The sequence below is a fragment of the Prionailurus bengalensis genome, chromosome E3 (assembly GCF_016509475.1).
Source record: "Prionailurus bengalensis isolate Pbe53 chromosome E3, Fcat_Pben_1.1_paternal_pri, whole genome shotgun sequence".
In the NCBI taxonomy this organism is placed as follows: Eukaryota; Metazoa; Chordata; class Mammalia; order Carnivora; family Felidae; genus Prionailurus; species Prionailurus bengalensis.
In genome coordinates, this window is record NC_057357.1 from 29,076,210 (window position 1) to 29,104,103 (window position 27,894).

Here is a 27,894-nt window from a genome sequence, read left to right on the forward strand (position 1 = left end):
ACCACCACCACCACCACGACGTGGAAAATGAGTTTCTCTTGATTTTATTGTTCTTTTAAAAAAATAGAAGTCCATCTTTTCCCGATACAGGTTAGAATGTTCCCATGGTAATGAACTGGGCACCAGAGATTAATTCTCTGTTGAATTTCAAAAGCACTTGAAAAGTTCTATTTTCAACTCAAGGATATTTCTGCTATTCTCTTGGAAAAATAACTTAGTAACAAAGGGTGGTTAAGCTGCGCGCATGCTCCCAAATTCACGTGTTCTTTTTAACTTGCCTCCAAAAGTGTGAGCCAGCCGTTCACGACGGGCAGGGCTGAGCACATACTCCGTCCACGTGAAAATCCCGTGTTTGTGTCTTCTTTCACAAGGAAGCTTCCAACAACAATCCTGTGGGTCAATCCTATGTGGAGGCCACCATGGTTACTTTATCATGGCTTTGAATGAAGTTCTGTTCTTAGGGGCTGTACTCATAAGGCCACGCCACCCCAACGACCGTCGGGGAGGTCACCCCCAGGGCCAGGGCACAAGTTCCAGGAAACCCAACTATCGGGAACGATCTAAAGAAGATACAGATGTTTCCATCGCCCTTGTCCACGCAAGATCGCCTCTGAAACACAAGCACAGCTCCCAACGCCTCAGTGAGAGGCAGAGTGAGTCCCAGAGGTACACTACACCATAGTGGGTTTTTTTAAAAAAAGGCACGTGCCTATCCTACTCTTCTCTCTTAGACACAATTTCAGTACACAGACCCTTCTGGTGCCACAGAGCACGGAGATTTTCTTATGGAAGATAGCCTGGGCCCGAGATGGGCTCACATCCCATTTTTAAGGCAATTCCTGTCATTAAAAAAACACCCCCAAATCCTTCAACACTCAGGTCAGTTCAAAATGATGGGGTGGCCTCAGCATCCACACCACGGAGCCCTGTCCAGGGGGTCCGGTTTGTCCCTGTCGATTTGCAACGCACTGGCAAGGAGGCTGGGGAGGAGGAGACAACATTTCACGGGGACAGCTACCAGGGGCCATGGGCGATGGCCTCAGTGGCTAGTGTGACTGTTTGCTCGTAGTTCTTAAGCTAACTTAAACAAAGCAAAAACCTAGTTTAAGGAGGGAAAGAAAAGCAACGACTCCCACACAGACACACCAGGGGCTTCGGCTTCCGTGGATTTCCTAAAGCAACATCTTGACTACACCCTGGGCTGACGGCAGCGACGGTGAGGAAATATTTGAAGGCGGCTTCCCAAATTCCAGGCGTTTTCCCAACCTTCAGACAGAGCAAACCAAATTAGGCGGACATTACAGCTGTCACAGACTGGCTAACATCAGGGCCCACAAAGTTCTAAGAGTAAAGAGAGGCAGGAGCAGGGTCTCCCTGGGTGTCAATTTTCTCTCCTGCGAAACGAAGAAAAGGACACTGGCCATCGAGCTCGCACATTCCCGAGGCCACACAAAAAGCCCAGACCCACTAAAAACACCAGACCCACTAAAAACACCCTCTTCGACGGGGTCGGAAGTCACGTGCGCACCGTGGAAAACGACTCTTCGTTCCCCATCATCTCTCTGTCTGCCCCACACCTACCCAAGTTACTTGGCTCGGGGTCCAGGAACATGGCGACGCAGCTTAGGAAATCAACCCATCCAGAAGCTGTCCTGATTTTCCTCAAGTAAGAAAATACCCAAAGCTGTCAGAGTCTGAGTTGTGCTTTCCCATCAGGTTACTGGAATCTAGTCTGGCTGGAATGGAGTCCCTGTTTCCTGAGGTTCTAAAGATTTTTTTTTTTTTTTTTTAAGGAAAAAAAAAAATCCTCCTTCAGGGGAAACAGAGAAGCTTTTGAAGCTCAAGTCCCAAACAAGTGTTTCATACAGGACATTCTCACAGCATGACCAGGAGCTGGGGCTGCAGATTCGAGTAATAAAAACGAGCCTCTTCCTGGCCATTCGCCCTTAACCTTCACCGGAAGACACCACCTCACTGCGTCCCAAGGGGGTGGAGGGTTATGGTTCATTGACCTGATCCTCCAACTTTTACAAAATGGCTATCGGTCAGGGGTGAGAGGCTCCCCCCAGGAGCGGACAGCTAAAAAGGTACTGACCCTTTGTCACCTAGAGGCACGCCGCTGCTGCTTGGCTGTCTCTCGCCACCGCCATCTCTGTGTTTGCTCCCCCGCCCCGAGGCCGGGCCGCTTGTTCGGTTTGGGGACTGATCGTACACGAAGTTCCGGCAGGATGCAAGTTTGGACTCCAGCGCCTGCAGAGAAACGTGCTTTCATCTTTCAGGTTCAAGAGCAGACCTCCCCTCTCCCCAGAGCCTGTACACAGACAATAACCTCAAACGGGGGTTCTCGAACTGTGTTGTAGGGCGGGAGTTCCAAGAGTGGGGCCCTGAAGGAACCCCGCATGCACCCACCCTTTAGAGCCACTGGCCTAAGACAGTTAGGAACTTCCTGGAAAATCACCAGCCCTGCCAATGATCCAGTTCTGCCTATGGGAAACGTGAAATCAACTTTCGGGATGATCTACTCTTTTGTTTACCTTTATCAAACGTGCACAGAGTGGCTTGTGTGGGAGGGCTGTGCCTTGTTGGAAAGAGACCCCATAAAAACCAAGAGGGCGTTGAGACCGCCCCAGGCTTACCTATGCTCTAACCGGGCAAAACATTTAAAGAGAAACATGTTTACAGAACAGAAAACCAGAACACCAAAATCTCAAAGTAAAAACACGAGAAAAGAGTTGCAAGCTTCTATGAAGGCGCAGCTCTGACTACATACATTCTGGCTGACGACAGGCTGGCAGGAGTTAAATCATGTGATTCGCCAGCATCGTTTTAAAAAACACAAGCATGGGGCGCCTGGGTGGCGCAGTCGGTTAAGCGTCCGACTTCAGCCAGGTCACGATCTCGCGGTCCGTGAGTTCGAGCCCCGCGTCGGGCTCTGGGCTGATGGCTCAGAGCCTGGAGCCTGTTTCCGATTCTGTGTCTCCCTCTCTCTCTGCCCCTCCCCCATTCATGCTCTGTCTCTCTCTGTCCCAAAAATAAATAAATGTTGAAAAAAAAACCCAAAAACACAAGCAACAGCTACACAGAATACCTGTGTTATTTCTTAAGCACACACAAAAAACCTTTCCCTGTAGTGAAGGTAAAACCTCAAGTCGAGTTCTTTGCTCTAGCCCTTTGAGATGCTGTCTTTGACTCCCTCATTTAAAAGGAAAAGAACTTTCAAATGTTTCTCAGTTTTCTTAAATTAAGAAAAACATCACAGACACCAGCCAGATTTCCCGAATTCCAAGGAAAAATGGCAGGGGAAGAAATATATGCACAGAGGTCAAAGGGCTGATGGAGTCAGAGCTCTGGGTGTTTGTCAACAACAAGGCCCACAGGAGCTCGAATGACGCTAGGGGACGCTAGGGGACGCTCTGTTACAGGGGAAAGGAACCAGTAAAGTCGCCCCTCTCAGGTATCCTGAAACACAGGCAAGGAACCACACCAAACCCGGGGAGGCGGCGGTCTTACCCCTACTTTCCGCAGCAGGTCTCCCACAATGTTGAGGGCCGATATCCGGGCTGCGGGCGTGAGGGGGGTCCCACCCGTGGAGTCATCCAGACCTGGGTGTGCAAAGGGAGCACATATAAGAGCGATCCCCAGTCTAAGTCGGTGCACTCATGTCCCTACACGTGGAACCCCGGTGGGGGGTGGAGGGAGGCTAATCCCCACGCTCTGATCCTGGATGTTGCCCGTTTCACTCAAAAGTTAACTAACACGCGAGGAGTCTATGGGATGACCGACCTTTTGCAGCCTTACAATGACTGTATTAACTGTTCACCTTTACACGTCACTCTTTTAAATCAAAATCCAAACAAGTCTTCTTGAAATTCTATGAATTCCATACAGTTAATGAACATGAATAGCATCCAAGCAAACCACATCTGGAAGGGTCTTAACTCTCCAGAGCCTCTCTCCTCCAAGCAGGAGCCGGGGACCAGAGGCACCAGGATCACTGGGGTGCTGGTTAGGGGGCAGGATCTCGGGTCCTGCCCAGACCCGCTCAATCTCAGGTGCATTTGAACGAGATGCCCCGCTAAGTCACGTGCATACTAAAGTGTGGAAAACACTGCTCTAAATGGGCATTCTGGAAATCTCACCAGTCTCTTCATCCCAGGGGACGAGCCTAGGGATATGGCAGGAACAGGGAGTGTGAGCTCTGGAGCCAGCTGGCCTGAGTCTGAATCTCAGCTCTGCTATTTACCGCCCATATGACTTGAGGGGAGCTACTTTCCTCAGGGCCTCAGTCTCCTCATCCATCAAATGGGGACGGCACCTGGGCCAGTGCTAAGAATTCAGTGAGGTCACGCGTATGCAAAGCACCTTAAGCACAGCGGCTAACTAGCCCACACGGAGCACTAGTGGCTGCCTACTGTTATTTCCTATTAAGCAGCCTGATAACAGCCTCTGTGAATCAGCAGAGGAACTGGGGCAAAATCTCCAATTTCTCGTTGTTGGGTTTTTTGGTTTTTTTTTTTTAACCATGCACCCCAGGCTACACCAGCTCCAGTTCTAGACACACATCTCACTAGACCCACAAAACGTTTTCTAAATTTTTTATCTGATCATTGGAATTTTAAATTTAGGAGAGTTCACTTTCAACAAGAGGATTTCTGGCTTCTGATGAAGAACGGAAAGGTTCTTTCTTTCCTAATGCTGGGCCCACACGTCACGGGGTGGGAGCACAGTGGCAGCCGCCCCTGGGAAGAAGCTTCCATTGTCCGGCTCACCGCAGACTCCACCGCTCCCTACTGCCTCACACCCGAGCTCTTCCAGTTTGTCTCAAAGCTCTGCCCCTCTGAGCACCCAGTTTGCTCCCTGCTGCACAGCCAGTGCCAGTACCTCCCTGACCCAGCACCCTACCCGTGGGAGAGCTTGGTGAAACAAGGCAAATCGCCCTGACTGCCGTTCTCTTACGTCTGAACGTCCCCGGCGTGTTTAAGCTGGCGCTGGGTCCCCGATGAGCTATGGGGGTGGACGGGACGGAGCCCGTGGCCTGCACAGCTGTGTCTGTCTTGTTGGCCTCCACCGAGTTGGGCATGGGCGTCCTGGGTTTCTCCTGCTTCTGCTGCACAGCCAATTCCTGCCGCAAATCTGAGCCAGGACAAGGATTCAGATTAAGCCCTTGCTTCAGGGGAGAGGGCAAAGGGAGGAGGGTCGACAGTAGACACTGGTCAGGGAAAAGAAGCACCAGAATGAAAACCCATGGGCGGAAACCCTCAGTGGAGTGAAACCCACAGGACCTTGCCTAGCAGGCTTGTGAAACTACACGATTTTGTAATAAAACCAAAAAGGTTTAGGGGCGCCTGGCTGGTTCAGCCGGTAGAACATGTGACTCTTTTGTTTTTAATGTTTTGTTTATTTTTAATACAGAGAGCGAGCATGAGTGGGGAGGGGCAGAGAGAGAGGGAGACACAGAATCCGAAGCGGGTTCCAGGCTCTGAGCCATCAGCACGGAGCCCAACGCGGGGCTTGAAATCACGAACTGTGAGATCATGACCTGAGCCAAAGTTGGAAGCTTAACCAACTGGGCCACCCAGGTGCCCCTAGAACGTGTGACTCTTGATCTCAGGGTTGTGAGTTCAAGCCCCATGATGGGCATGGAGCCTACTTAAAAATAAAAACAAAACAAAAACCAAAAGGTTTAAAATTTTTGAAAAACTATGGCATTGATAGATACACTAATGCTTTACTTGCTTCAAGATATTTCCAGCTCAACAGGGTATACAGCATACTAAGGGAAAAGACACTTTCCCCACCAACCCCCATATGGGCCTCCTGACTCATTATCACTATAATATGGGGGAGATATTTTCAATCCTTTTTTCTCTGCGTCTTCAGATGTACAGTTTATCTATTATCTATTAAGCGTATGTTAGGAATAATTCTTACTAAGTGTAAACAGAAACACGTTTACGGTCTATGATTTACCTTCCTTCAACGGTAGGTCTTAATCTAGCCATATTCACATCTATACCTTACTTGTTTTAACAACTGTTTAACGTTCCATAAAATAAATGAATCTCTGCCATTTATTTAACCACTGCAGAACTACCCTTCAGACCTGCAGTTTTCTTCTTTTTAATCCCCCTTCTACTGGCTACACGTTAGAAACTAAATTAGTGTTATGAACAATTAATTGGGATGTTTAAGAAGTTCTTCTGCACCCAGATCTACCCCAGAACTGCAAACTTCCACGGCGCAAATGCTGATGGGAATTCAGAGCTGGAAACCACTGCCTCGGCTGCCATCAGGTCAGAGAAACAATGGGCTAGCTAGCAATTCCATTAAGACTTTTCTCCCCACAAAACTCTTACACTCCTGCTGAACAAAAAGCCAGTGGTGGTTTGAATACCCACAGAGGGTCTTTACGGGGTCAGACATCTGACAATTCTTACCATGGGGCGGGGACAAGGCCTGCCCAGTGTGGTTCTACGCCCTCTGACTAGGGCAGGTCACAGATTTCCAGCAAAGGTAACACTGGGCAACATTGGAGGAGAAGCTGTTCTCAGGTAGGGAGAGGGGAAAACACCGGTCAGGGCACACAGAAAAAAGCCAAGTCTTCCTGACCTCTGGCTTCATCTTTCAGGCGCTGAACAGATTCAAGAAGATTCTCCTTCTCATCAAGTTCACTCTCCAGGAAGGCATTTCTCTCAATGGCTTGATTCAAACGCTGCTCAAAGTCCTCCAGAGACATGATCGTGGCCCTAGTAAGAGAAAAGCAAAGTTGTCCCGGAGAGCAAACAGTGGCATCCATGTGGTGCCTACAGAACAGGGAGATGAGAAAGGGCAGACACAGGGGGCATGAGTCCCAGCATGGGCACCTCCTGGACACCACAGACTTGAGCAAGCATCTTAACCTTCTGGGACCCAGGCTGTTCACCTGCAGAAGGAGAATCATCTTAGCTCTTGAGGTACACAAAGCCGTCCTGAGGATTAAGTGAGAAATGTCCATACGGCACTTAGCAAAGGGCCAGCACCTTGTTTAGGACAACATACAGGGTCCAAATGCCAGGACAGCAAACTCCCATCTCCTCCTGGAGACTCAAAATGCAAATCAGTGTTCCGAATACCCTACTAAAATAAAACTGTACCGTTTTTAAGGTTTTTTATTTATGTATTTTTTTTTTTAAGAGAGAGAATGCAAGCAGGGGAAGGGGCGGGGGAGGGGGGGAGAGAGGGAGAGGGAGAGGGAGAGGGAGAGGGAGAGGGAGAGGGAGAGGGAGAGGGAGAGGGAAAATCCCAAGCAGGCCCCATGCTCAGCACAGAGCCCAACACAGAGCTCAATTCCACGACTCCGGGATCATGGCCTCAGCCAAAATCAAGAGTTGGATGCTCAACTGACTGAGACACCCAGGAGCCCCAAGTTTTTTTTATTTTTTTTTTAATTTTTTTTTTTAATGTTTATTTATTTTTGAGACAGAGAGAGACAGAGCATGAATGGGGGAGGGTCAGAGAGAGGGAGACACAGAATCTGAAACAGGCTCCAGGCTCTGAGCTGGCAGCCCAGAGCCCGACGCGGGGCTCGAACTCACGGACTGTGAGATCATGACCTGAGCCGAAGTCGGACGCTTAACCGACTGAGCCACCCAGGCGCCCCCCCAAGTTTTTTTTAAATATAAAACTTGAGTATTCCAGAACTTTATTCATTCTATAATAATGACCGGGGCCTCACCTCTATCTCATCTGATTTTAACATCCAAATGTTCAGCATTTGGCAAAAATGTGAATACACATATAGAGGGAGAGAGAGAGAGCGCACACGAGAGTGAGAAATGTAAGAAAGAAATGTAAGAAAAGAAAGAAAACCCAGGCTAACAGCTGTTTAAACCCTGCCCTGCCACTGTGACTGATCGACTAGAGAGAAATCAGAGAACTTGACAGTAATGAATACATCAGACAAAGCTCCAAGACAAATGACAAATTCTCAATATTTTCAATCCACATCAACAAATATATAAAAGGTCTCCCAGAAATGAGAAACAACCAGCAACCCAAGTTTAAAAAAAAAAAAAAAAAGGCAAAGTTCAGAGAAGAAGAAACAGAAATCATTCTTAAATATATGAGAAGGAATCTATGTCACGCATAATTCAGAAATGTATCCACTGGGCCCTGACTAGATTGGCAGAAATCTGAAGTCTGAAAACCACTCTGTGTGGGAAGCTGTGTGGAAAACAGGACACGTAGCTGCTGGGAATGTAAAGCGATGTAACTACAGAGAGAACAATCGGGCAACAACTATCAAAATCACGCATGCGTCTATCCCTTTACCCTGCAATTTCACTTCTGGGGATTTATTCTCCAGATAAACATCTGTGCAAGCAGTGTTCATCATTCATCACAGCAATGCTGATCACCGCACAAGAATGCAAATGTAGCAGCTATCCATCCACAGGGGACTGGACAAATAAAGTATTATGTATTATGCAATACCAACCATACAATAGGATATTATGCACTTGGGGGGAAAAAAAGAACAAAGAATTCTCTGTGTCCTGATACAGAAAGATCCCCAAGATCTACTGTTGTATGAAAGAAGATGTACAACAGCGTGTATAGAATGCTGTTGGGGAGGAGAGTAGGGATAACACAAATTTCTATTTTTATTTGCCTGAATTTGCATAAAAAACTCTAACCTTTGTGTATTATTTTTCAACCACGTGAATGGTAGACTGGCTCCCATGAGAAGTGGTCCCAATTCTCCCTCCCTTCTTGCATCCACATCCTTGCCACGGCCTGTGAGTGGAATGTACTTTCCCAGCTCTTGACTTGGGCCACATGACTTGCTTTGATCAACGAAATCTGGGTGGACTTTGCATCTTCATAAGTTTTCTGCCTACAGCTCCAGTGATGGAATCCACCCCACATGGGAGCCCCAAATTCTCTTCCCACGTCTCTGGCTAACACTGGGACCATGCATCTGCACAGCGGCCTTGAAGCAGTCCTGAGGTAACCTACATGGTTAGAATTAGCAGAAAAAGACTTTAAAGTAGTTTCTTTAGCTATGCTCAAGGATATAAAGAGAAACCACAGTAGAGGAATGGAAATTACTATTTTTTTTTTTTTTTAGAGGAAATTCTAGAACTGAAAATACAATCTCTAAAAGCTCTATTGGAATTGGCTTATCAGCAGACTGGAGAGAAAGGTGCAGCGAACTTGAAACTAGATCAACAGAAATTATCCAATTTGAAGAACCAAAAAGAAAAAATATTAGAGGAAAAAAATAATAAAAGGACCACAGCCTCAGAGACCTGTGTGGCAATTATCAAAATGACTGATGTGTGTAGTTGGGGTCCCAGAAAGACAGAGGACAGAGAGAATGGGCCAGCGCAAATCTTTGAGAAATCATGACCCAAGTGAAATCTGTCAAGAGAGATTTACAGACTAAAGAAGCCCAGCAAATCCCCGTCAAGATAAATACATATAGGGGCACCTGGTTGGCTCAGTCAAAGAGCATCCAACTGTTGATCTCAGGGTCACCAGTTTGAGCCCCACACTGGGTATTGAGAATCACTGAAGGAAATGAAAAAAATCTATTCTGGTTAAATCCAACACTTAAAAAAAAAAAAGACACGTATATAAAACCGAGGCACATCATAATCAAACTCCTGCAAACAAAAAATCAAGAGAAAAATCTGAGAGCAGCTAGGAAAAAAACACATTATATACTGGGGAGTGACCACTCAAATGACCACTAACTTCTGACCTAAAGCAAGGAAACCAGAAAAACAGTGGAAGAACCCACCGAAAGAAAAAAAACACAACAGCTGTCAACCCAGAATTCTACATCCAGTGGACAAGAATGAAGGCAGGGGTGCCTGGGGGGACTCAGTCGGTTAAGCACCTGACTTCAGCTCAGGTCATGATCTCATGGTTCATGAGTTAGAGCCCCGCATCGGGTTCTGTGCTGACTGTGCGGGGTCTGCTTGGGATTCTCTCCCTCCCTTTCTCTCTGCTCCTCCCCCACTCTCTCTAAAACAAATAAACCTAAAAAAAAAAAGGAGAACACAATGAAGGCAAAAGACACTTGGAGATAAACTAAAACAAGGAGACTTCACCATCAGCAGACCTTTGCTATAAGAAATCTTAAGGGAAAGGGTGCCTGGGTGGCTCAGTTAAGCGTCTAACTTTCAGCTCAGGTCACGATCTCGTGGTTCGTGAGTTACAGCTCGACATCGGGCTCTGTGCACACAGCTCAGAGCCTGGAGCTTCTTCAGATTCTGTGTCTCGCTCTCTCTCTGCCCCTCCCCACTCATGCTCTGTCTCTGCCTCTCAAAAATAAATATACATAAAAAAAAAATTAAAAAAAAAAAAAGAAAGAAATCCTAAGGGAACTTCTTCAAGCCCCAAGGGAGGGGATACCAGAGAGAAATCCATATCCTCAGGAAGGAATGAACCCAAAATGGTAAATATGTGGGTAAATATAAAAGGCTATCTTTTTACTTTCTTCATTTCTTTAGGATATACTTGGCTTTTTAGGGGCACCTGGGTGGCTCGGTCGACTTCAGCTCAGGTCATGATCTCACCCTTCCTGAGTTTGAGCCCCGAGCTATACTGACAGCTCAGAGCCTGGAGCCTGCCTTCGATTCTGGGTCTCCGTCTCTCTCGGCCCCTCCCCCACTAACGCTCTGTCTCTCTTTCAAAAACAAACATTAAACAAATTTTTTTTTAAATTTTTTTTTTCAACGTTTATTTATTTTGGGGACAGCGAGAGACAGAGCATGAATGGGGCAGGGGCAGAGAGAGAGGGAGACACAGAATCGGAAACAGGCTCCAGGCTCTGAGCCATCAGCCCAGAGCCTGACGCGGGGCTCGAACTCCCGGACCGCGAGATCGTGACCTGGCTGAAGTCGGACGCTTAACCGACTGCGCCACCCAAGCGCCCCTAAACAAATTTTTTTTTTAAATAAAATAAAATACACTGGGCTTTTTAAAGCCAAATCGATAGCTACACATTTCAGAATCTACAGCATTTGTAGACACAGCAGTATTACAAGTATAGCATAAAGTTCAAGGATGGTAAAAATCAAACTGTAAGGTTGCAAGGCTGTTGCATTTTACTTGAAGTGGTACAGTGAAGTTATCCTAAAGCAACTGCTAAAAAGTAACACAGGAGCCTGTGGGGGCAACACAAAGCTTCCCCATCTTAACAAGAGTGTGGGTCGCGGGAGCATATACGCCATTTGCCCAAACCGATGGGACCTGTACGCTAAAAATCTGTGCATGCCAATGTATGCAATGTATATCTAATTTTTAATGTGTTTCCATTAAAAAAAAAGGGGGGGGTGCTGGCACAGAGTAGTTTTTCAATAAATGTTAGTTATCACTGGTAGTATTCTGCTCAGCAACAGAATGTCAGTTTACAAAATACCGTTCTTTGGGGGCACCTCGGTGGTTCAGTTGGTTGAGCACCCTACATTGGCTCAGGTTAGGGGGCGCCTGGGTGGTTCAGTTGGTTGAGCACCCTACATTGGCTCAGGTCACGATCTCACAGTTTGTGTGTTCGAGCCCCACATCGGGCTCTCTGCTGTCAGAGGTGGAGCCCACTTTGGATCTTTGCCCCCCTCTGCCTGCCCCTCCCTGTTCGTACTCTCAAAACTAAATAAACATTTGCAAAGAAACACTGTTCTTTGAACACGCTTACCTTAGGGCGGTAACGAGCACATGTGTGCCTTTCTGCCTGGAATGTTCTCACCTCATACTCTTCCCCTGGGTAATGCATATACATCCCCCTGGTCTTAGCCTAACTGCCACTTCCACTGGGAAGCCTTGCCTGACATTTACCCACTGATGGTGTAACTTCTGTGTCCGCTTACGCACCCCCATCGCACCTGAACTTGCAGCACTCACTGCTGTCATCAGGTTGCACTGATGTGTCTGTTGTCTGTCTCCTGGACGGTCACTGGCTTGGTGTGGCTCACGGCTGAGTCCTCTAGACTCAACACGGTGCTTGGCACCCACGTACTGGGAGCCAAGAGCAGAGAAAAAAAGGCTCCCAAACCCGTATCTCCTTCCCGACGTACCGTTTTGCTCTTTCCAAGTCATCGTTGGCTTGCTCCAGCTCTCTGATGTATTTCTGAAGTTGATCCTTGATTGCTTTGGTCTGGGCGAGGTCATCCTCTAAGGCTGAGATCTGCCGGTGGCCTTCAGAGTGCTGTGTTTCAAACTTGTCCTGAAGATCAAAATCGACACTGAGTGTGTGATTTAAGACTTCTGATAAGCTATGTTTATCTCCCTTCCCTGGCATTGCCTTAAAATACCGAGGATTACTCCTGGACTGTGCCCACTCCTGTTGTCATGGGCGCTGTTGCTTCCAGCTTGTGAGCATCTGTACCTCCCCGTGTGCACAGCCCGTCAGCGCCCTGATTTCTTTAAGGGATTTAGCTCCTCCTTAGTATAGGATCTTTATGGGGCCATTCTTCCTATCACTCCCCAAGGTGGCTCCAGACAGCCTCGTGGCCACCCACCACAACCAGAGGACAAGCCTAACCTCAGTCAGTAGAACCTTCTCTCCACAGACACGGACTCTGAAGCAAAGGAGGGCAGATGGCAAGAACGGGGCCAACGCTCAAAGCTCTTATGTACCAAGTACTTCCTGCCTCCCAGCCCACTAGCACCTTGCACCACCCTGCCCCCTCCCAAACTTGGTCCCTACAGCCTCTGGGTAAGAAGCCCCCAACGATCTTCAAAGCCATCATTTTGTTCAAGGGCATCCACACAGCCACAGAAAACCACATAAATGTCTCCAAGCAACATCCACAGGGCAATACAGATCCACCTCACGGGACATCCCTGGATTACATGTAAGGAATCACAACAGCTTTGGTTGCTGCTGCCTCATAACAAGAGCAGAAAACCATGTGCTTAGTTTGATAACTGTTCTAACTTTATGTCGAGACTCCCCGTGTAGCATGGGGGTTTGAAAGGGATTTGGGGACCTTTGGGGGAGGAAGGGAAGAAGGGAGGGAAGCAAGGAAGCAAGGGAAGGGAAGCAAAGGAAGGAAGCAAACAAAAAAACCCCACAACCTGTTACTTATCACCAAAAGTAGCTTAGTGTGATTTGACTAGTGCTTTCCAAGGAAGGGAACAGTCAACTGCAGCAGCTAACATTCATCGCATGCTTACTCTGGGCCAGCTTCTGGACTCAGGACCGTGCTTACGATGCCTCGCTGAATGCCGTTTCGGAGATGTGAATGGAGCCTACCCCATTAGCCCAAAGTCAACTGGTAGCAAATGCCTGAGCCTAGATCCAACCTGGGCCACTGGGGCTGGTGCTTTTCCTTTTTTCGCCTTTTTTTTTAATGTTTGTTTATTTTTGAGAGAGAAAAAGAGACAGAGACAGAGCATGAGTAGGGGAGAGGAGAGACAGAGGGAGACACAGAATCTGAAACAGGGTCCAGGCTCCGAGCTGTCAGGCCAGAGCCCGATGTGGGACTCAAACTCACAAACTGCAAGATCATGACCTGAGCTGAAGTCAGATGCTTGACAGACGGAGCCACCCAGGCGCCCTGGGGCTTATGCTGTTAAGGAAACTGTGCTAACGGCACCACTTACTTCAGCTCAGGTCATGATCTCGAGGTCCATGGGTTTGACCCCTGTGTTCGGCTCTGTGCTGACAGCTTGTGGCCTGGAGCCTGCTTTGGATTCAGTGTCTCCCTCTCTCTCTCCCTTCCCCCGCTCATGCTCTCTCAAAATAATAAACAAACAAAAAAATTAAGAACAAAAAAACAAAGAAACAACTATGCTAAAGCTCCCTCAACCATTTCATTACAGGTCACATAGGTAGGTGTACACACACACACACACACACACACACACACACACACATTCTGCTCTGTCTCCTTTCCCAAATTACCTTCCTTCACCAAACACCCTTACTGCTTTCCCTTCATCTACACACAAAAGAAAACAATTCCCATAGGAAAGGCCCAAAGTCAAACTGGAAAGTTTGAACAACAGTCAAACTCTTCTTGACTCAATTGAGTCAACAAAGGCGTTGCTAGAAACAGTCTGGATGCACCGGGAGAATGACACAATGGTGCCCAGGCCAGAGAGGCGTGGCAAGAGTCCTGTGAAAGACACACTCCCACAGAACAAGCAGATTATTTACAGGGTGAGGACACGGAGACCATTCCACATCCTCACGCTGTCCAGTCCCCTCTGATACTCTGTTTCCTGGCCAGTCCCCTCTGATAGTGTCTCCTGGCCGCAGCAGAGGAAGCATCCCCGCTCAGTCAAGGAGGGGCAGACCAAGACCCACACAGGGGCCAATTCCCAGGCCTGGCTCTCACGGCCTCACACCCTTTATTTGTGTGCATCTCCAAATAAAACAGGAAGGCATGGGATCCTAGGTCATTAACCTAAATTCAAACACAGGTTCGAGAAGATGCAGTTAACGGGCCTCTCCACCAGCATTCAGATTCAAATGATGTCCTTTGAACTTGCAGACATGAAAAGCTATTGCTAAATGTTGCGCTTTCATTTGGCGCTAATTATTATAAGCGGTCAGTTGATGGAGCCATCAACAGACGCTCTGTTTGATCCCTTACAGGCTTTTACATTCAACTTGTGATGAATAAGCCAGTTGTCAAGAAGTCTGACACAGCCAAATACATTCCCCTTAGGTGACTGACAAATAGGTGGTGGTGGCAGTTTTTATTTACTTATTTTTTTAAAGTAATCTCTACACCCAACGTGGGGTTCGAATTCACTACTCCAAGATGGGGGCGCCTGGGTGGCTCAGTCGGTTAAGTGTCCGACTTCGGCTCAGGTCACGATCTTGCGGTCTGTGAGTTCGAGCCCCGCGTCGGGCTCTGCGCTGACCGCTCAGAGCCTGGAGCCTGTTTCCGATTCTGTGTCTCCCTCTCTCTCTGACCCTCCCCCATTCATGCTCTGTCTCTCTCTGTCTCAAAAATAAATAAACGTTAAAAAAAAAAATTTAAAAAAAAAAAAAAAGAATCACTACTCCAAGATGAAGGGTTGCACGCTCAGGGCACCTGGGGGGATCAGCTGGTTAAGTGTCCGACTCTTGATTTCGGCTCAGGTCGTGATCTCAAGGTTTTTGAGTTCAAGCCCCACGTCAGGCTTTGTGCCAACAGTGTGGAACCTGCTTAGGTTCCCCTTCCCCTCTCAAAAAATAAGTAATTTTTTTTTTTTAGTTTATTTAAGACTCGTATGCTCTGACTCGACTGAGCCAGCCAAGTACCCCAAGGCAAGTAAATATTCTTCATTCCAAGGTATTTCTATTGCTTCTCCTACTCTATGCTCTGTGCCTCATGCATCTGTCATGCGGCTGTCATAAAAACGTCTTCTTGAAGGGGGCGCCTGGGTGGCTCAGTCGGTTGAGTGTCCGACTTCAGCTCGGGTCATGATCTTGCGGTCTGTGGGTTCGAGCCCCACATCAGGCTCTGGGCTGACAGCTCAGAGCCTGGAGCCTGCTTCGGATTCTGTGTCGCCCTCTCTCTCTGCCCCTCCCCTGCTCATACTGTGTCTCTCTCTCTGTCAAAAATAAATAAAACATAAAAAAAAAAAATTAAAAAACAAAACAAAACGGCTTCCCCAGGTTCAAGGGCTCAGTCTTGAAACAATTACTTCATCATTGCTCAGTATTAGTCTGCCTCCGTGGAGGGTCTCGTTCCTTCTCCCAACTATCATTTATACTGCTGCTGATCTTCCCTCCACACAGCTTCCCACCCCGTGTCCCCTTCAGGCTGAGAGCTATAGTGATCCCTCAGTGCTCATGGCAGGGGTCAAATACTAATGCCTGTAGGGGCCAGGCTGTTTTGAGTTGTGTGGGCCAGGTGTAGGCATCGAGCAAGGGACACTCATTCCTCAGTGTCAGAGACAGAGGTGGGGGACCGTAGTGGGGACTGGGATGGACTGGTGAGCACTCAACCATTACTTGGCTTTTCGCTGGCGGGGACGAATGCAGGCCTGGTATGGCCAGATCCGCTGATTCTCAAAGGAAGTCAGAAATCCCAATTTTTATAGGAAGCCTCGCAACTTTGAATACTGATGTCAAACATTTAAAAAAGAACACTACAGATGTAAGTTTTACTATCAAAAGAACGAACTATACACAAAACCTCAACTCTAGCTAACACTAACACGCTGAAGTATTTACAGGGAGGTAAATAGGTATCTGCAAATCACTTTGAAATGCATCAGAAAAGTAGACCGAGGGAGGGATAGCTAGGTAATAAGAATCAAGTATAGCAGAGGTTACTGGTAGAGCACAGGTGATGGATATACAGACGTGTGCTGGAAAATTCTTTCAACCTGGCTGTGTGCATGGAAGCTTTCATAATATACAGGATAAAAAGCCATTGAAGGCTAAGCAAAAACCATGCATGTGCCAGAATGGCCTGTAGATGGCCAGCTTGGGGTCTGCGGTCTGCAACATATAACTTGCACTCCACAGCTCAGCTTCTGAGGACTTCACGGTCTTTCCTCCGCCCCTCCCCATCCCTCAATCCCCAGGCCATTTGTTGGCCCCGCTGTTTCCCATGAACTCATAAAGCCAGGATTCCCAGGTCTGCTTGACATCTGTTCTCGTCTGTGTCTGTGGAAGGTCCAGATTAGCTCTTCCTTAACCCCTCTGCCCCAATCTGCTGGCCACACAAAAACAGACGCACACACCCTCTTCTCACCTTCAAACACCAGCTCAAATCCCTCCCAGCAGCTGCGTCTCCATTGCATACAGACCTTTCTGTGTGAAGGATCTCTTGGTCAGTACTACATCACAGAGTATCTTTTCCCTAGGTGCTTTTTGGAGTTAGGTTTGTCTTCCCCACAAAGCTGCCAGAAGGCTGGGAGCACATCTTCCACTATTCACCACACCTCCCCTAGCAGCTCGTCACAAATTACATGGTGAGCTTTACTAAAAAAAAAAAAAAAAAAAAAGACAGGCAGACATGCCTGTGTCCCCCCACCACAGACTTACTGAGACCAGGACTCTCACGGCGGGGGTGGGTTCAGGCCTGATACTTACGAAGCTTGCCGGGTGATCCTGCTTATCAGTGAGGGCTGAGAAACTCAGTCTCCGGGGCACAGTGTTAGCGATTATCTGCTAAGCCCTATAGCATGTCCAAAAGGTAGTCTTTACCATTTAGACCAGTGGTTTTCCAGATATGTGGCAATATTTTTGGTTCTCATAATCTGGGGCAGAAGGAGCTACTGGCATCCACTGGATGCAGACCAGGGATGCTGTTAAACATCCTACAGTGTGGGGTGCCTGGGTGGCTCCCAACTCTTGATTTTGGCTCAGGCCCTGATCTCACAGTCATGGACCGAGCCCCACATCAGGCTCTGTACTGGCAGCGTGGAGCCTGCTTGGGATTCTCTCTCTCCCTCTCTCTCTGCTCCTCCCCTGTTCTCTCTCTCAAAATAAATAAATAAACTTAAAAGGAAAAAAACAACAACAAAAAAACCACGGGTAGCCTGGGTGGCTCAGTCAGTTAAGCGTCTGACTTCGGCTCAGGTCGTGAGCTCATGGTTAGTGAGTTTGACTCCCGTGTCGGGCTCTGTGCTGACAGCTCAGAGCCTGGAGCCTGCTTTGGATTTTGTGTCTCCCTTTCTCTGTCCCTCCCCTGTGCCTACTCACACTCTTGCTGTCTCTCCCTCTCAAAAATAAACATTAAAAATTTTTTTTAAACAAAAAAACCCCCCACAAGCATCCTACAGTGTAAAACTCAGCCCCCTAAACTGAAAATAACCTGACCTCAAATGTCAGCAGCGTCCAGGCTGAGAAACCTGGTCTCGACTGGCTCTGTCCGACAGAACTTTCTGTAACGATGGAAATATCCTGCACCACTCTGTCCAGTAATGATACCCACTAGACATGCGGCTGTCGTGCAGTTGAAACGGCGCTGGTGTAACCGAGGAGTTAAATTTGTCTTTATTTTACTTTAACTTAAACATCAGTAGGCATCTGGGGGCTATCATACCCCCGATCAGCAAATCTAGTGACACTCCATCCTCTCCAAACGTTTGCTTTTGCAGGCCTTGGGGGACTGTGGTAGACACCCAAGAATGGGCCACGGGGACACCTGTGTGGTCTGCTCCCACAGAGCTCTGCCCATCGGGGGCAAACAAGGGTTCCACCACCACATCCGCCCAGCAGGCCTAGGGGTGGGAGGGAGCCCGGGGCTGGCCGCGGCCCCTCGCAAGGCAGGGCTCCCTTGTCCAGGCGCACGCCCCACACCCCACACCCGCTGCCCGTTTCCTCTCACCTTGATGGTTTCTAGCTCCAGGCGAAGGCGACTATTTTCCGACAGGAGGTCCCTGTTCCTGGTTTCAATCTGTTGCAGCTGCGTCTCCAGTTCGGCTTCATACTCGCGGCTTCCCTCCTGGAACTCCCGCAGCTCCTCTTGGGTATTTTCGGCCCTACAGAATTCCCGGCCGTGTCAGGGGAAGCGTTTATGGAGCACTTACAGCTACTGAGGGTTATGCGTGGATTAGCTCTTCACTCAACTGCCTTGTGAGGCGGAAACTATCACTGACCTCACTTTACAGATAAAGCCAGGCTCAGAGAGGCCGACAGACCTGCCTCAAGGTCACACGGGTCAGAAGCAGACCTCAGGCCTGAACCCAGGGGTGCCTGACTCCAAAGCCCGTTCACTCTTCACTCATTCTTTCACCATATATATATTTTTTAAACTCAATGTGTGGCAAGTATTCGTGGGATTGCACACCCTCTGCAGATTGACTTTTAAGTAGAAACCGGACCTAAGTGCTTCCTTGTCCCACTGGATGAGGGACAAACACCCAATTCCAGCTTTTCAGTCCTTAAAAGTCAAGCAACACTTTTTTTTTTTGGTTTTAAATGCTAAGCCTGAATTATCTTTAAGTCAAATTAAGAGTAAGGAGGGGCGCCTGGGTGGCGCAGTCGGTTAAGCGTCCGACTTCAGCCAGGTCACGATCTCGCGGTCCGTGAGTTCGAGCCCCGCGTCAGGCTCTGGGCTGATGGCTCGGAGCCTGGAGCCTGCTTCCAACTCTGTGTCTCCCTCTCTCTCTACCCCTCCCCTGTTCATGCTCTGTCTCTCTCTGTCCCAAAAATAAATAAACGTTGAAAAAAATTTAAAAAAAAAAAAAAAAAAAGAGTAAGGAAATTAGGGGCGCTGGGTGGCACACACTTAAGCGTCCTACTTTGGCTCAGGTCATGATCTCCTGGCTCGTGAGTTCGAGCCCTGCGGCAGGCCTGGAGCCTGCTTTGCATTCTGTCTCCCGCTCTCTCTGCCCCTCCCCTGCTTGTACGCTGTCTCTCTCTCAAATATAAACATTAAAAAAAATATTAGAGGGGCGCCTGGGTGGCTCAGTCGGTTGGGCGTCCGACTTCGGCTCGGGTCATGATCTCGCGGTCCGTGGGTTCGGGCCCCTTGTGGGGCTCTGTGCTGACGGCTCAGAGCCTGGAGCCTGTTTCAGATTCTGTGTCTCCCTCTTTCTCTGACCCTCCCCTATTCATACTCTCTATCTCAAAAATAAATAAATGTTAAAAAAAATTAAAAATAAATAAATAAATAAATAAAATTAGGGAATTAGAGGGACTGGAATAAGACCTCCCTACGAAGAGTGTAAGAGCCCACAAGAAATAAAAGGAAGAAATGCTGAACACACACTCTCCTCCCAAATATGGACGCAGAATCACTTCTTTCAAATTTAAAATCTGCAATGACCCATTTTGTTAGACACAGGGAGAAGTTCTTTCCTCACACACCGGGGAGGGGGCTGACCAGCTAAGGCGTCTGGAACCGACGGAGCGCCGCCGGAAAATCAGCTGGGAAGGAACACGGCGGTTTGCTTGGGACCACAGGCTTTGGTGCTCACATCCTAGGCCTGCTCCTTACTGGCCGTGTGACCTTGGTGGACACATTAGTTGCCTTCCCTGAGGCTCAGCTTCCTCATCTGTAAAATGGGCTGACAACTGTTTCCTCACAGGGCCGTTTTGAGATTTAACGGAGAAAATGTATGTCAAGTCCTTCGTAGTGCTTGTGGCCTACGAAGAGCGACAAAATCGATGGCTGTTGCCACGGTGATGGGGAGAAAAAGCAAGGTGGAGTTAGGAAGACTGACCTCTGCTTGTAGGTCATGGCCAGATCTTTCCAGTAGCTTGCTTCTTCCTCCTCAGAGCTGAAAGTCTTTCCCGAGTCCTCCATTGTGGAAACACAGGAAGGGGTCACTCTTCTTGCAGCATGGCGTCTGGGAGAGAAAAGCTTTAAAATTATTTGCATATCTGGTTCAACAGATGTTTATAAATTTTTTTAATACTTATTCATTTTTAAGAGAGACAGAATGAGCATGGGAGGGCCCGAGGAGGGGGGCACAGAATCCGAAGCAGGCTCCAGGCTCCGAGCTGTCAGCACAAAGCCCAACATGGGGCTTGAACTCCCCAGCCACGAGATCATGACCCAAGCCAAAGTCAGACACTTAACCCAATAGTGGATCTTTAACAGGGAGGGGGAAAAAAATTCCTGAATTTTATGTCGGGTTAAATGATAAAACATTGCCAAAACTTGACATCAAAGGCAGACAAAATCCAGCCCACCCACAGGAAACATTCCACAAATAGACAAAACTACCAAGATTTTATTTATTTCATTCGAGGAGGGGCAAGGAAAAAAAAAAAAAAGGAGCTGAGGACATCTCCCAGGGTTCCAGCTTAGACACCCGGTGCCCCCACCATCCTCATCAGCAGAGACAAATCCTAAGAGAAGGAATGTCTTTGAGGAGGAGGATAAGGAGCCCGGTTTGGGACACTTCGGGTTTGAGAAGCCTGTGGCACACCTAGAAACAACAGTGGATCTGAGACTCTGGGGCGAACCCTGGGCTGACACAAATTTGAGAGTCCTGAGCCTGTAGCTGCTTCTTCCCTTTATCCTGTGATGGAACCGCCAGACAATCTAGGGAGGACTATTTATGGAACTCTGAGGAATGCCAATGTTTGTCTGGTAGGCAAAGAAAGAAACAGCAGTCAAAGGAGACAGCGGAGAAACAGAGGCAAGAACCAGACGGTGAGCTGTCCTGGGAGGACATGGAGTCTAGGGGAAAGGAGGGAATGTTCCCCAGTATCCACGACGCAACAGAGAAGCTAAGATAAGGGCTGGAAAATATCCAGGAGACTTCGCGAAAGAAATGTCGGTCACCGGTGACGTGGGCAAGGGTAGTTTCAACACAGAGGAGGAGGGAGGAGGAATAAACGGGGTGGAATTACCAGGAGGCAAAGAAGAGGAAGTAGAGGGAATTTTGGAGAAGTGGGTGTGAGAAGACAAATGGGAGGGGAGCTACAGGGTAGGGGGTGGGAATGGGGCCTTGGCTCTGAGGGCTCAGAGAAATGCAGGAGAGGCTAGAGCACAGATCTTTCCCAACAGCTGTCAGGTCACAGACTCCCTGCTGATAGAGCCTCTCCGTGCAAAAGCTCATTCCCTGAACTTATGTAAGGCTCTGAACTTGTCAAAAATGCAAATGAGAGGTCTCCAAGGTCCCTTCCTTCCCTCCAGGGAGCTCTCGGTCTGGTGTGTGTCCTTCAGGACCAAAGAATGAATGCAACCCCTCACTCCGCAAGACATAGCAAGCTGTATTTTTGACTACAAATATGAATCATTCAGCTAAATAAGTTAGTGTTGGCATGGACAAAATCACCAACTTCTGGATCCCTGGTTAAAAAAAAAAATCAAACAATCATAATTCTATTTGAGTGCAGCATTTCTTGATAAGCAGATTTGTTAGTACCAATATTCACATCTTCTTCATAATTTCTCTCCCTTCCCTATTCCAGGGACAACATGCTTGTTCCCCACCCCACCCCCACGCCCTTTTGGGGAACAGAGTCTGTCTGAAAGCTTGATGGAAGCACAGAAGCTGGGTAGAACAGAATGCTGTTCATTCGTCGTTGTCTTTTTTTTTCCAGTCCAGCATTTTTTGTTCCATCTTTCTGTAACAACACCCTTATCTTGGGGAAACCAACCCTATGCTCATTCCAGAGTGATTCAGATGTACTAGATTGACTCAGTATCAGCATCTGGGAGGAGGCCCATGATGGAATGGATGTCTCCATCATCAGCCTAATCTCTGCTGAGCCAATGATAGGGGTGGGCCTAACCCAAACTAGGTCAATGATTGGTTCACGGGTGGTCCCAACGCCAACTGAGCCAAAGACAGGGGTGGGCCTAACCCAAGCAGGGCCAATCAGTGTCCAGGCATAGGGCTTTTGCAGAGCCAACAAGAAACACACTCTCCGTGTTAACTAATCTTATTGTGGTAATCGGCTCCCAAAATATACATGTATCCACATGTCATGCTACACTAACAGGTGCGCCTGGATGGCTCAGGCGGTTAAGCGTCCAACTCTTGGTTTTGGCTCAGGTCATGAGCTCATGGTTGGTGGTTCTGAGCCTTGTATCAAGCTTCACGCTAACAGTACAGAGCCTGCCTGGGATTCTCTCTCAAAATAAATAAACTTAAAAAAAAAGAAAAAAACCAAATCATCATGCTATATACCTTAAACTTACACAACGTTATACATCAATTATATCTCCATAGAGCTGGGAGGAACAAAGACAGACATTCTTTCCACTAGGGTAAGGCAGTAGGACGTGGTCATTCCTCCACCACAAAGGAGGGGTCGGCCAGAGAATGAAGCCAAAACCGAGGAAAGCAAGGCCAACAGGTGGAGACACTGGGTCTTGATGACGTCATTTGAACACCTGGACCCAGTCATACCTGATTTAAGGTTATGACAGATGACCAACTCCCTTTCTTGAATGTGCCAGTTAGGGTTGGATTGCTGCCCCAAGAATCCTAATGAAGATAAGTAGTGAATGATCTCGTTCATTGGAAGTAAAAGGAATAGAGCAGCTGGAGTGTAAATGACAGTAATTAACGTGGCAATGGGTGAGGGTCAACTTAGGTCTGGTAGGTGCTCCCTGCTGGAGCCCGAAGCTCTAATAAGCCCAGATCTCATCTAATACCAAGGCACAAACCAGTGCCGACAATGTCAAGAGCCCGTGCGAGTGAGCACCGTGTGGCCACTGATTACCTTACTGAGGACAGTCTCAGATGCATGGCACGGGGGTCTGTGTAGTAGGGCAAGAAAGTGAGGAACAAGGAACAATGGATGTAGGCGGACTTTTCCCGCTGTTTGGAAAAACAACATGTCCAATATTCAATGTAATTAGTTCGTGCATACTTCTCTAAACGTTCTCTACCCCAGACCCCAATCATTAGCTTACGTTCAAGCCACGTTGCCTTCTTTCTGTTCCTTGAACATACCTCGCTTGCTCCCACCTCAGGGCCTTTGCACTTGTTATTCTCTGCCTGGAATGCTTCTCCCTCAGATCTATGCCCAGGTGTCCCTCTTATCATTCAGATCTCAGCTGAACCGCCTTCCCCGAAGAGACCTTATTTTAATGCCCCACCTAATACCCCCTCCAGCCCTTCGCTCTTATATTAACCTCTGCTTTCTATCATAATTTTGAGTTTTGTTTTTGTTCATCTTCCCCCGTGGGAATACCAGTTGTTGAGCACAAGGGCCTTCTCTGTCTTGCTTTTTTATCCCAATGCCTAGAAGAGTGCCTGGCATGTAACAGGCACTCAATAAATGCTTGTGGAATGGTACTAGCAGGAAGAGGATGTCAGGTGAAGGAAAGGCAGGAAGCCAGAAAGCTCTCAAGACCAGTTTATGGCTGACATCTGTAAATCCTTAAGATGCTCGTTAGGATGGGGAAAGCTCCACTCTCCCTCAGCACCTGAGTGGCATCTCTTTAGCTGGAAGGATCTGGGGGAGAAGATACCACATTGCAAACTACCCCCTTCCCGGGTTTACTAGAGGAGTATCTCATACTGGAGTTTAATAACCTTCATCCTGAACTCTTATGGCAGATGAGTTTTAGGGAGAAAAAGCTTCCTAAAACATTTACTGTAGCCGGTGAGAACTAAAACTGAATCCTCAGGAAGGGACTTTGAGATGTTTTAAGAGGTATTTCCACTGTGAGAGAGGCTCTAATTACAACCATGCTGATGGGAAAGCTCTGGTTTTGTTTTTTATTAAAAAAAATTTAATGTTTTGTTTCTTTTTGAGAGAGAGACAGAGCACCAGCAGGGGAGGGGCTGAGAGAGAGGGAGACGAGGAATCTGAAGCAGGCTCCAAGCTGTCAGCACAGAGCCCGATGAGGGGCTCGAATCCACGAACTGCAAGATCATGACCTGAACCCAGGTCGGACGCTTCACCTACTGAGCCAGCCAGGTGCCCCTGGTTTTGGACTTCAGAGCGAGGGCAGGGGAAGCTAAGCAGAGACCTGAGCTTCTACCGGAGCCTGCACAATCTGTAACTAATTCAACTCAAGGACCAAAACCACAGGCCTGGCATTTCAACCAGAAACTCCTGCACTGGAATAACAATCCTTAGGGAAGAGGAAAAACATGTTATAGAGGAAGAAGTAACAGCTGAACCTCACTTTGCTATGCAATAACGATCTTAAAAAGAGGTATGATTTTTGAAACATCTCACATTCTAATGCGCATTATTCTTTGCCATGGAAAGCAAGTAAGAGGACTCGCAAAGACTTCCTTCTCCCGGCATAATTTCCTCAAATGTATCACCAGCTTCCATTAGCCGTGTGCTGGGCACCTAGGAAGTTATCTTCAAGTTTATGCTCTTTCAGCCGTTCGACTGCAAGAGTAAGCAAGTCAGTCTCTTGGGTTCTTAGGACCAGGAACTGGAGCAGAGACACGGCATACCTTGGCCACCTCCACAGGCACGAGCCAATGGCAGAGGCACCCCAAACCCAAGTGCAAGTTGGGGGAGGGTGTTGTCTTTGAATCCGAGTTCAAGATCTCGTTGGGGTTGCAAACAGGCTAATGAGAGGTCAGATTCACCCGTTTCATCTGGCCCACACAGTCTTTTAGAAGGCGCTGTGGCAGGCAGCTGTTAACGCTGGGTCTCAGTATATACAACTCTGTAGCCACTAGCTTAAAAAATGAGTGAGTGCTCCTGCCTTTCTTCCTTTTGTGCTACAAGTGTTACAGGCCTTCTGCCTCCCGGCTTGTGCTCTCAACACACCATCGTGCCACCGTGTCCCAGCAGCTCTGTGGACAAACCTAACGGGTACCTCAAAAGTATATGCTACGGTATGCAAGGAGGAACCAGCTGGGAGCAAGAAGCTAGAAAAGCATACATTCTCTACTTGGCATCGCTTAGATCTCCTACTCCTACAAAAATGTGTTTCCGCAAGCTGAAAACATACTTGAGACACACATACCTTTGATTTCAAAACCCTAGAAAACACAAAGCAATGTCCCTTGGCTCTCCTCTCAGCGAAGAAAGCCAGCACAGCTGGTCAGGAGCAAAATACATGTATAAACTATCAAGAAGTAACTCGCCGCCCTTCACCCCAGCCTCAAATCCTTCCCAATCAAAACACACAGAGGAGGGAGGCAAAGACACTGCCAAACGTCAGCACGTGCTTCCCCAGCTTCTCGCGGGTGCAGGGGGGTGACGTGGGCTCTGCATTTTGCAGAAGTGGCATCACTGGGGCAACACCAGTCAAGAGTCAGCAAGTCTGGCTTCTGTCTCTGTGCTTTCAAAGTCTGTAATGATCTTCCTACAAAAATACTTAGATAGGCATGCAAGGACATATACTCGAGGGTGTATGCCATCATCCACTGATGTGGAAAATTGGAGAAACTCAACTGTCAACAGGGGACTGCCTGGAAAATTACGCAGTTGTTAAGAATCATACGAACTAATATGGAAGAAAGTTCATGCTATGTTAAGAAAGGGTGCCTGTTTTGTTTATAAATGTATCTCGCTCTCTCTGCATACATGAAAAGGGTCTGGAAGCTTGTACCAGACGGGGTAAAGCAGGCAAAGAGATTAGAGCCTGTAACTGACACACTGCTAAATACATTGATTTTTATGGTAAGCATATATTGCCTTTGAAATTTTAAAAAGCTTAAACTGGGATCAAAAAAATAGAACGGCTGTTGTTCCAGGATAATTTTATTCTACTGAATCAAGATGCCAAGGGAAGAATTTTCCCTACTGTGGCTTCTCTCTCCACCCCTTCTCAAACATTTCCAAACACCTACTAAGTGCCAGGCGCTGCTGGGACAGGCAGAGACGAAGCACCCACGTCAGGTCTAGATGCAAACAGTACTAGCTGCCGACACAAACCTTCTGCATGCAGCCCCACTCGCGTTAGGAAAGTATCTGGTAAGGAAAGGGAGTGTAATCTATCTGTTAAGGAAAGGGAGTGTAATCTCCCTGGGCTCACACATTTCAACGCGAAAGAACACACTTTGGAAACAAAAATAACATCCTAAGAGAATCAGCCAAGTTAAGAAACTAATATCCGAAATGAGAGAATAAAAAATGCCAAGGAGAGGCCTCTGAGACCTCAAGGATCAATGCTACACGAGTGACACACTAAGAGGAAGGATTTAAGTTTCAATCCCGATTGAATACCAGGGTGGTGGTGGGGGCAGAAAAGTGGCTCTGGGAGCCACTGGGATCCAATTGCTCTTCAAAGAACCCTACCCATGTCCTAAAATGCCATCCTATCCAAGAATACAGAAATGAAACCAGCATAGAAAATGACAAATTTCTGCCCAGTGCACGCTGTAAAAGGCCATTTCTTTAGAAAGGAAGTTAAAAGGGGCCTCGAGGATAAAAGTAGAAAGAGGTACAACCTGGTACAAACCCTGGACAAAGAAATCAGGGAAGCTCAGACCCTCAGGAGGCAGAGAACTTGAGATGACTGGAGAAGATAAGGTAGCTTCCCAAGGTGATGGCGGGATTTCCCATGACCTCGGAGAGGCAGGTGAGCCCCACGACTGCATTCAAACTGTAGAATAAGCGTTTTCATCCTTTATCCAATCCTTCCCCTAAGTGCTGTCAGGGGAAATCTGAACCTTCCCGCAGCAGAGATCTGAGAGAAGCAGAGGAAAGGAGGCTGTTCCAAACACGTTCCCGAAGACAGGGAGATGCCAAGGAGGGGGGAGGTTTTTGCAAAGAGGCCTGCAGTGAGGGTGGAAGTAGCAAGGGGCAGTGGACGAGAGCGGGGAGGAGGAGGGACGAGAAGGAGCGGGGGGAGTTTGGGGCAGCAGGAAGAAAGGAGGTGGCGGGGACTGAGAAAAGGCCGAAAACAGCGAGAAGAGAGACTAGGGGAGTCAAAGGGCAGCCTACGGTGGGGGTGAGAGGAGGGTTGGAGAGCAAAGGAGCCGGGCAGCGGGGACTGGGGACGAGGAGGAGAGCAGGTCGGAGAGAGGCCAGCGCTAGAAGAGAAAGGAAGCTGGCAAAGGCGAGAGGTGGGCGCGAGGACACAAAGGTGGGAAGGCACAAAGTTAGCAAGGGAGGCTCCAGAGAGCGGGACTTTTGAGCCAAGCGCCCGGGAAGCGCGGAGCGCGGGCAGCCGGGAAGCGACGGGAAAGCGAGGGGCGCGGCAGGTTCCCTGCAAGGCGGCTCCTGGGAGTCCCGAGAGCGCGGCGGGCGCCAGGGCAGGCGGAAGAGTTTCCCGGCGGTGGCGGCGGTCCCGGGACGGCCCCCACCCCCAGCCACCGCAGCCCCGAACTTACCCGGGCTTGGTTCGCGAGGACGGGCGGCGGCGGCAGCAGCAGACTGCGCTGCCCCGGCCTCTAGCCACCGCCACCGCCCCCGCCCCCGCGCCCGCGGCGGGCGGCGTCCATTGGCTGCCGCGCCGCGGGACCGCGTCCGCCTCGGCCAATCAGCGCCTAGCAGCGCGGTTTGGAAACTTTTTTCCCAGGCCAGGGCGCGGCGTGGCCACGCGGCTGCCCTGGGCCAGCCCCAGCTTGGGAGGCTCCGGCTGCTGGGCAGGGACCTGGCCAGCCTTGGAGTGTGCAGGC

The 27,894-nt window shown here is 48.5% G+C and overlaps 1 protein-coding gene across 2 annotated transcripts; it reads right to left on the minus strand.

Moving 5' to 3' along the window:
- Window positions 1-28: 28 nt before the first annotated feature.
- Window positions 29-27,690, minus strand: NDE1 (nudE neurodevelopment protein 1). Of its 2 annotated transcripts, none has more exons than XM_043560455.1 (9): window positions 27,607-27,690; window positions 20,110-20,235; window positions 18,270-18,423; window positions 12,063-12,211; window positions 6,610-6,746; window positions 4,955-5,133; window positions 3,511-3,603; window positions 2,096-2,250; window positions 29-1,266 (listed from the first exon to the last, which is right to left on the minus strand). In XM_043560455.1, exons 2-9 carry the CDS (start codon window positions 20,190-20,192, stop codon window positions 1,173-1,175), a joined length of 1,044 nt encoding a protein of 347 aa, XP_043416390.1. In that variant the 5' UTR covers window positions 20,193-20,235; window positions 27,607-27,690; the 3' UTR covers window positions 29-1,172. The 2 variants fall into 2 exon arrangements, with proteins under 2 accessions (XP_043416390.1, XP_043416391.1); XM_043560456.1 differs by having other exon boundaries at window positions 1,149-1,394; window positions 27,607-27,646.
- Window positions 27,691-27,894: the final 204 nt, after the last annotated feature.